The sequence below is a fragment of the Morone saxatilis genome, unplaced genomic scaffold (assembly GCF_004916995.1).
Source record: "Morone saxatilis isolate NCDOM2014 unplaced genomic scaffold, NCSU_SB_2.0 Contig17, whole genome shotgun sequence".
In the NCBI taxonomy this organism is placed as follows: Eukaryota; Metazoa; Chordata; class Actinopteri; family Moronidae; genus Morone; species Morone saxatilis.
Window position 1 is genome coordinate 10,266,427 of NW_023339729.1, and position 9,999 is coordinate 10,276,425.

The 9,999-nt window shown below is 38.8% G+C and overlaps 1 protein-coding gene across 1 annotated transcript in view; it reads right to left on the minus strand.

Annotated features, from left to right (window-relative positions):
- The window catches only part of LOC118326587 (phospholipid-transporting ATPase ABCA1-like), a 39,382-nt gene that overhangs the window by 27,149 nt on the left and 2,234 nt on the right, over positions 1 to 9,999 (minus strand). The window contains exons 2-6 of the mRNA XM_035659611.1: positions 7,705 to 7,813; positions 6,399 to 6,492; positions 4,819 to 4,960; positions 4,498 to 4,640; positions 2,941 to 2,947 (exon numbers count right to left, since the gene is read on the minus strand). Coding sequence (XP_035515504.1) covers positions 2,941 to 2,947; positions 4,498 to 4,640; positions 4,819 to 4,960; positions 6,399 to 6,492; positions 7,705 to 7,770 — 452 coding nt within the window. The 5' untranslated portion in view covers positions 7,771 to 7,813. The remainder of the gene's footprint in view (positions 1 to 2,940; positions 2,948 to 4,497; positions 4,641 to 4,818; positions 4,961 to 6,398; positions 6,493 to 7,704; positions 7,814 to 9,999) is intronic.

Sequence of the window (9,999 nt, forward strand, 5' to 3'; positions counted from 1 at the left end):
AGCTTGAAACCTAGAAAACAAAGACATTCAAGCACTGAGTTAATCAACTATGAGATATAAATAAAACCCCATTTGATACAAAAAAGCAGGAGTCAAAGCAGTGTTCCCAGTGTAATACACAGTAAAATTCAATTTCTTTTCTTACGATAAAGTGGGCTGAAAACTATGGTCTCATGCAATGACCATGTAAAACAAGTCATAAAATATATCCCTGCCTGTACTTGTAAAATTCTGATCAAATTCCCAGACAATTGCTTGTCCTGAGCAGACGTCATACAATTTCCTTAGCTTCCACAGATGTACAACCAGTGGAAAACCCCAGTGTAAGAACTCCATGATTTAATGCTCAAGGACAACCACCATATGTAATACACCAATGATTAGTGGGCTCAAACTAAGATGATAAAAATACATTTGAATTAAAGCATTGATTCCAAATCAAATGATATATTTTAATTCTGAACTTCATTAACACAGGCACACACTGTGCACTCTGAGAGCTTTTTGTACTTTTGTTGCATTCCAAAGAAGTCAAACCATTTCTGAAACTGGCCTGAGTCAGCTGTGTGGTTGGCACGCGCGCGCACACACACGCTCTGAGTTTTGTTCTCAGGCAGGGTTACTGCAGGGCTTTCCACTTTGGCCCAGATATTGCCCACCAATCTCTTACTCACTCTATCTCTCGTGCTTCCTCCCTAAATTTCTCCGTCTTGACCTTCTCTCCATCCTCACACTAGTTGTGACTACACACTTTTATGTTAGCATGGCTTCATGTATCAAACTTAACTGATTATTTATCCTACTGCCCTGGATTAATAAAATAAATTATTTTGACAAAGACTGAATAATTACTTTTATTTTGCTGCGCTGCTTACTTCTACCCCCCCCCCCCCCCATTGTGCTCCCTTCCCTTCGTATCCAGTAAAAATATTCCACTTTCTGTCATTTCTAGCTATCAGATGACCAACACACGCACACAGAGGAAACACTTTGAACGCTTCGACTGCACTGAACATCCCATGGGAGGAAGTGAAAGAGAACAGTGTGTTTCTGTGTGGGGCACATGTCGCTCTCCCTTACCGCAATGGGTGTAGACAAGTGTGCTATTTGCGGTTGGGATGTGAGTGTGCGTTACACATATGTGTGTGTGTGTGTGCATAATAGTGCACCTGTGACTGCGTATGCATGTGTGTGACCTCAATTCTCAGGGGTGAACAACCAGGGAGTGCTAATAAGGTCTAATCAGTGTCCCAGTAGGAAGTCACAGCTCCCATGGTGCATTGCATCCAAAGGCCCTTGAGGACAGACCAGACTGAAAGTCTTACAGTTCTTTGTTTAGTCAGCAAAGGTGGTTGTGTGTTTGTATGTGTGTTTTTCATTTCCTTATTGTATCTTATCTGTATGTGGTTGTCATTATCTGCACAGCTTAAGTGATCTAAATCCCCGGAGTTATCAGCAACAGAGAGGTTTTTTCTAAGTGAGACAACATAAGAAGTAACAAACCTTATTTGTGTTTGTTTGTGTGTGCTTTTCCAATGTTTAAGCCAGCTGGATACGAGGGCAAACCCTACATTGACACTTACAAGTCTGTACATGCTCCTAGGTGGTGCCTATCCTGTTTGAAATAACGCTTAGCAACCAGTGTCATCACTGGTAAAACTGGTCTATAAGCAGACTGTGATTGCTGTTAAACCATATTCCCAAACCTGCCACAGATGAGCTAAAAAGCATTAAATAGCATTCCTGAAGTTTTGTCTTTGTCTAAGTGACAAAAGATGGCTGCTGCATGAATTCTGACAGCAGAGAAATCAACCCACAAAATGGCTGTGTAATGGAAGGACTGTTATGTACTGTTTTGATGTGGAGAGTTGGAGAAAAAATAGATGAAGGTTCTGTGTGTGTCTATACGATCTTGAGTAATATGTACATTCAAGAAAAAATGCAAAAATGCAAAAAGAAATCAGAAATTCAGAAATCTCCATTTTAAAAGACCAGGCTCAGACACGACAGGCCTTTAAGTCAAATGGAGACCTTGAAAGCAGCCTGTCGGATAAAAAATGAAAGGCTAAAAATGTAAGATGTTCTCTATTATGCAAATCCACCTTCAACTTTCTTTTGTGAAGACAGGTAGAGGTACATGAAAAGCTCTACACTGATGATATACCATATTTATCTCACTCACTTATTTTCTATCAAGAAAACTTTCTCAATCTCGAAAATGTTGCATCCCTCTTTTTTGAAAGTCTATTTTCTCCCTTTCGTCTATCTGCCATGTCCTTCTGTGCACTCTCACATAGCAGAAATGCATTAGACCTGATTAAATGAAAATATGTCCTGTGTGATTTATCTACTTATCCTATGGGGGGAAAAAGCTCATCCCTTTCATGGCCCCTCGCAGTGCCCCTTCCCTGTCAGTGTAAATCTCATTCGCTGACCCCATCAGTTGTTGAATTATTAACAGACACGTGAGGGGCTCCACTCTCAGCTTTTTGATCCATGCTGTTATTCCTACAGCATCACTCTGTATCAGCACTACTCTGTCTGCTGTCTCCTGCATCATACATGAATGTGCCCGTGCTACAACAGTGCATTCCCTTACGTGGATTGAATATGTGATTAAGCACTACTGCACTGTGCATTTTGAAATCAATTGTGATAAAGTGCTCAGATGCACAGAAGCCTCATTGAAATAATAAACAAGCCTGAATGAAAAAAAGGGGGAAAAATCCATGCAGACCCCTGGATCTGACCATTCCAGCTTAAATGTAATGATAGTAGATAAGATGAAGATCTATTACTGGCTGTAATGTATACTGCTGACAAGACCAATAGAAACTACAGCACACAATAGCACACATCAAACTGAGAGACATGCAAATTTAGGATTTTCTACAATTAAAAATAACGTGCTATGTAGGACCATTGCGTAACATACTGTACCTCTGGGCTAAGGGAGCAGACCGTGGCCAAAACAAGAAGCTTGATTGTTTTGTTGCATAATTTCTGATGCTACATTCTGATGAATTTACCCTTACCTTGAGGTCTGATGTGAAACCAAGCCAATACTGCTTTATTTATAGAAACTAAAAGGACTGATTATCACATGTGTATCAGAGAAAGTTCTGCTGCACCAAGGCAGCACTAATGGAACAAACAAAAGGCCATACTGTCTAATTACTAATTAGACTCCCTCAGTTATGTCACTGCTGTTTACTGTTCCTGCCCTCTGTGTCATAATGCCCCATTTTATACAGTATTCATGTTTTTAACATTTATTTTTGTCCTGGTTGTCTCTGTACACGTGGTTGGCTGGAAAACAGAGACTGCATGCCTCCCACGTCAGAGTAATGGGCACTGAATTAAAATGACGGAAAAGTTTTTTTTTCATTGAGCAAAGTTAATATGTTTGTCTTTGTGACTTCTATTCAAAAGAAAGTAAGTGCAGAGTTCAACACAACCCTCTTTCCTATTTTTTGGGTCGCTTTGACCGAGTCAGCACAGTGGAGTCATCAAAAAGATGTCATTTTAGAAAGATGACCTTTCTCTACTCAAAAAAAAAGGATGAATCTTCCTCTCTAGCAATATTGAAATTAAAATAATCATTAAATGCGTTGGTAACATTATCATGTCTGTGACCTCGTCCTCACAGACAGGAAGCAGCAACTTTAGATGGATGAAATTTTCTGACAGATCTGTACAATGATTGCCCGGGTGGTGCACAATTTTCTGTTTTTCCTGTCTTGTATCACCACGACTGGCACGTAAGAACAGAGAAGTTCAACACACACTGGCCTCTGGGAGTGGGCCCACCGCGGCTGACAGGCAGTGATAAGGAAAGGACACGTTGCACTTTCGAGACTGCTCTGAAGATTTAGAGCTAACATCGGCTCCATCAGCTGCTGCACTGCAAAATTGACCTTATGTCACTTTATCTAGTTTAAACATGTTGCTTATTGGTATTTTGTTAATGTATTGATCTGTAATGATTTAAACTTCATTCACTTTGTAGTAGTTAAGTGGCATGCTTCAATCTTTTTTAAAAATATAAATCCAGAAGATTACAACTACACTGGAAACAAGTATTTTTAGAGTTGGGGCTTTTGTGGAGACTAAAATAATGTCTTGGAATATTTCAACATATAGGACATGTAGCCACCATTTCAGGTAGCTGAATGGTTATAAGAATGAACAACCAACTTTCTTTTCCACATTTATCTTGACAACTTCTTGTTCTTGCTTCATTGGGAAACATGTTTTCATGAACCTAAACATTTACTGACCTGAAGCTGAACTGCAATGTGTGAATAAACTGCAGGTGTGAGTCACTGAGACAGTTAGATCTGATCGGCATGAGCAGTTGTGTAGGAGTGTTCCTTTCTATATAAATGACTCTACAGGCGAGAAAAATGAATGGCTGGGTGATCAATGTGAATGGGCAGGTGACTGAACTGATCTATCAGTTGGTCATTCAAAAACTTAGCATAACTCATATGAAGCAAAACATCAAAGTCATGTCCTTACGAGCAGTGTTCTTCTGCATCTTCCTGAGGGCCCTTAACAGTCCCTTGTAGCCCTCGTAGCTTTTATCATTCTGGGTGTACAGCAGGATCTTCTTGGCATCATTGAACAGACGGGAGATTCTGGTGATGTTTGAAAAAGGAACAGAAAAAAATTTTACACACTATTTTACATACTCAATTTTGTTACGTCGATAAAAAGATTGTAATATTAAAACTAATTTGTTAATGCACTACGTGAATCAGTCAAAGCTGTGTACTGATTACGCAATCAATGCACAGCTAGAGGGCCATTACTCACATCGAATCGTTGAAGTTTCCCACCACCCCAGGACTCTCGCCAGGGGTAGGATTACGGAAGCAGGGGTTGTTGGCGTTACAGATGATGCCTTGTACCCAGGGCAGGGTACCTGCTGAGGGCATGGCCTTGTTAGGGAAGTGGCCTGGAAAGGAAAAGGACAGTATATAGTTTTCATTATGAGTTTTAAATTTGGACTTAAATATCAGTAAAACAAAAAATCATTAAGATATACAGATGTCATTAGGCCTCACTGGATTATTTTGATAACACGTAGGATATTTGTCATTCCTACAAATCTGGTGAATACTTCTATTTTAAAAGTGTTGTAACTAATTATTTCACTTTACTCTCTACTAGACAAGCTTAAACCACTGTGGTTAAATAATTACCACGGTCAAGAGGCCCATTAGCTAAACTATTGTTGGTGTCTCTGTTGGAAAACACTGAAGAAAAAACTTCAGTACAAAAACAGGATTTCCAACTAATTATAACACATGCAAACTATAACATATAGACCACTGCCACTGTCTTTGGAATCTGTGGTGAAAAGCAGTGACATTATCTTTACAATTTGGTTTGGACTCTTATCAGATAACTTTACTGCTACTGCTGCAATATACTGAGGTTAACAAGATATTATACTGAAAAGATAAGTATAGAGAAAGAGGTCAGGAGTTTGCCCCACTTCACTGGGTCAACTGGGTTTAGATCGATTTGTGAAACACTGACATTTGGAATTCACATTTATGCTCCAAATAGGGGAACCGGTTTGGTGGTCAACAAAACAATCACATGCATGCTCATAAGGATTATAGTTGACATTTGCTTTATTCAAAGGCAGGTATATGTGAGTGTACTGTGGGTATGTAAAAGCAAGAACCTGCACCAACTTTTTAAATATCTTCTTTGAATAAATGAACACTTACTACCTGTAGGTTTCTAATACGTTTCTCTTTGGAAATGCTGTTGCAGATAACAGTGTTCCTTTCTAAAAAGTGCTTGGGACCAGGGATAATCTTATTGAGTTGAAACGTGGTCAAAGTTGTGAAACAAGTGCTGCTGACAAATTACTTTGCAATCCCCTATTCCAGGAGCTAAAGGTCATAACACATGTTCACACAGTGCAAACAAATATTGACAAAGCCAACCAATTCTTATGTGACAACAACATGGAAACCTTGGATGACGAACATGTTGATCTTACAAGAACCAAGGGGCATACACTAGCTAAGAATAGACAATGTCTTCAAACAGTAGAATGATAAAAGACTCAAATAATATTATATTATATATATATATAGCAAGAAAATGCTCTATTGTGTTTGTAGTGGTATAACATTGCAGTAAATAAACACACTCAGGTTTTAGCATGCTAAATTATAAGTAACTCCTGTTTTCTTGTGTATAGGCTAATTGTATTATCTTGAGGAATTCAACTTTAAACCTTTAATACAACTGCTGCAAATGTAAATTCTTTTAAACTTCAGATGGTGGAAACCTGAAAATCTCAAGAAAGTAATAAAACAGAATTCTTGAATTAGATGAGAATTAAGTAAAAAACTCTCTCCATGTCTGCTTACATTCATGTTGCTCGTAGGGTGGATAATGCATTCGGACTGAGATCAGGATAAAGAAGATGAAAAGGGGCCAGATGATCTCAATCAGCAGCTGGATCTAAGAAAGGAAGACAAAAAAGAAAGATGGCTGAAGTTAATCAAGCAAATAAAAGGGTCAACACTCCTGGGAAATAAAAACTCATGAAACAAATGAGTTAATCATCGCAAAACTGAGCTTTGCAGTTTTTGTGTATTTCCAGTTCAACTAAGGTAATCTCTACAGCATTAGAATAGCAGAGTGTGTGTGGAGGGGGCTGTCAGCTGTTGTCATTTGAAAACAGTAATCCTACAATGAGTCTGGGGTAAAGTATATGGGTTAATAAGGGGACAGTAAGAGAGGTCTGCAGGGTTTAGTGGACTAAGAGTTTGTCCATCTGTTCCATATGGCCCCTCTACTTCAGCTGCCAGTATTGCAGACTTAACCAGTATGGCAAACATGGAGTGTGGGGATAAAGAATAAACACGTTGTCTTAGAAAACGCACTGTGTCCCTTTGTTAGGAATAAGTGGACTGAATGTCAAGCAGCCACAGCCGTCACTTTGAGGAGGGGTTTCTGCTTGATGGTCAAATGGTTTAATTGTGTGCAGATGAGTCTCCTCACACACAATGAAGCTCTACGGCTTGGAACTGAATTTGATTTACATAACTTTGAGTGGGCATCAACCTGACCTGACATGTGAATGTGTCATCATCACATCTTTGACTGACTCACTGTAATCTGTAAACTGTAATGCTTTTCAGTCCAAGTGGCTCGGGAGAGAATTACATAATTTCCCTTTTTTTTGGTCTGCATACGCAGTGGAACCATAACATATAGAAAGCCTTTGTAATGCCCTTATGACTACTCATATGGTACTGGAAATCAACTCTGATTCAAAGTCAATCCACGGAAAATGTGACTGGGACAAAGCATTCAGGGGACATTGTACAGAAGAAACAATGCCTTCCATTTTGGTTTTTAGTCTTTAGACTTGTGGACATGTGATTACATTATTAGCACTGCTAACGTAAAAGAAGAGGTCAATGCAATGTAAGGTTATGGTTCTGCCTAGCAGCATATATAACTGAGAACATTTTAAATGTAGAAGTATTTTTTGTGGATCAAATAAACTGAAATAACACAACACTGAATAATAACAAACCTCAGTTCGAAGAAACAATCATAAGGAATGGGAAAAAATAAGAATGAATTAAAAACAATAAAGTAATACTGTGTACTCATCCAGTCCATTGTTCTTATGAGTCAGTAATTTGAAGCACTCCTACTTACAGTCTGTCTCCGTCGGTAGGTGAAGTTCTTCCAAAGCAGTAAACCCAGTTGAGTGGAGACAGCCATGTTGACGTCTTCCCAAGCTCACTGAGCACGCTCCAGCTCCTCACTGTGAACCCAAAAAGACAAAGAGAGACGGTCAACCACTGTTAACTTGTATATGAACAACATGCAAAACTAGTGCTCACACAATCAACAAGTAACACTTTCCTCAGTGTGAAAGGGCCACAGATTAAACACAGTCAGCTAACTAACCCTCAACACATCAGCTTTGTTCCTGTGGAAAAAGACATGGTTTACCAAGAAAATGTAAATCCCACTTACACTGACGCAAAATACTGACGTGAAAACGGAACAGAAAGTTCTTACATCATAAAATCCTTAACCAAATGCATCCAACTGTACCAAATATGGCTGTAACTTCTAGTTGATCGTGCCACAATAAGGCACGAAAAGCAATGTAGAGTCAAAAAACAACAACTTTTCATTAAAGAAAACACACGAGCAAACAGGAGCACAAAAAGAATGACCTGACTTCTAAAAAATAAAAAAATAAAAAATTGCCCTGAGAAACATTAAATTACCAAGAATCATTACTGACAGAAAATAATCATGACAACAAATTCACCTATTGAACAAATCTGTTTCACAGAGCAGAGCAGCCAAAAGTACAGCAACACTCAGCAAATGAAGTCGACTGATGACTGAGGAAGGCTAACTTCTGCAGATTCAGGTCCACTTGATGTAGACTCATCCGTCCAAAGGTCAAGTTACAGTTAAACTGAGATGAGTGGGTGGCGGCCAATCATGTGGTGAAATTTGTTGGTGATCCTTTTAACATCCCAATTTTCACCGTTAACACCTCCGAATCACACACAGTGCGGCATTTGATTTAAATGTTAAAATCAAATCACCACTTTGGCCCCACAGCTTTCCCATTGTTCAATCTAAATCAAACCACCCACTGATCAAACAGCCGCAGTGGTGGGCTTACTCAAAGTGATAAAACAGGTACACTTTTTATACATGTGCTTTTTTTGGTAGACACTGGGCTTTGTCAGCTTGTCAGACTAAATGGTGTGATTCGTTCCATAAGAAACACCACACAGGGCACACACACATTTTCATGTCTATTTGTTTATTCTATTTGCGGATTCAAAAGTCCTTGGACTTGTTTCATGCAACATGCTTGGATCAGACCACAAAGTCCATTATTTAGACAACAAACTCCCGGAAGAAGGCCAAAATGCGTGGAATATCTGTTGCATGTTTTTGATTTAGAAAAAAAAAATGACTTTCTTATCTGGATAATAAGTAAGACCTCACAAGCCTCCCAAATCAGACACATGGAGTTATCAGGAGTTATCCAGCTACTTTTGTAATCTAGTTTTCTGAGACCGACACCTGGCCATCAAGAGTTAAAATCTGGTCAACCACTTAAGACTGAAAACTCCTTTTTTAAGGTCATAAAGGTTTACAGCACAAGGAAAATATAGGTCAGGTCTTAAATGTGCAGCATTTATTTAATCGAAAGAAGAGGCGTATGATGATAAACATTTAACCGTTATGCTGTTTGATGGTTGACTTGAAGTGGAAGTTGGAAATCTTGAGTCGAATGATCAAGAATATCCTTTATACAGAATAAAACTGATGCCATAGAGTGACAGCACAACGATGTCAAGGACACTGGTGTTCAAACATGAGAGTCTCAACTGATCATTTGCTTACGGGCTGAAACAAGCCCTACCCTAATCAAACCATTAATCCAGTTTTCTATGGTTTTACACCACATGTTCTCTAACACGCTCAAAATGACACTTTAATCACATCTAACCACTTCCCCAGCAATCTCCGCTTACTTACAGGATGAATCTAGTTTAAAAAACATCACTGCCAAAATATATGACTTCCAGCATTAAATAGTTGCCTGTGGGGATGGCTAAAAAGACAACACGGTAAGTATAGATACAAAATAAAAAATATAAAATAAATAAAATAATAATACAATAAAGATGTTAACAAAATGTAACAGTAAGTCAACTGCGTTGCACACATTTTCGACAGTTATGTGCACTTGGCTGTATTAAGTAAATCCACTGGAATGTATGAAATGTCGCAATAAAAACCAACAGGAACTTTGGGACCAACAAACAACACCGTGACCTAGGTACACTATCTGCTGTACGGGCACATCTGTTTTCTCTGTATGAGTCACTTGATTTAACAGCAGCACTCACAGCACATATTTAACCATTTCATTGAGAAACAATGTAAAATACCTGTTAGAGTCTTACT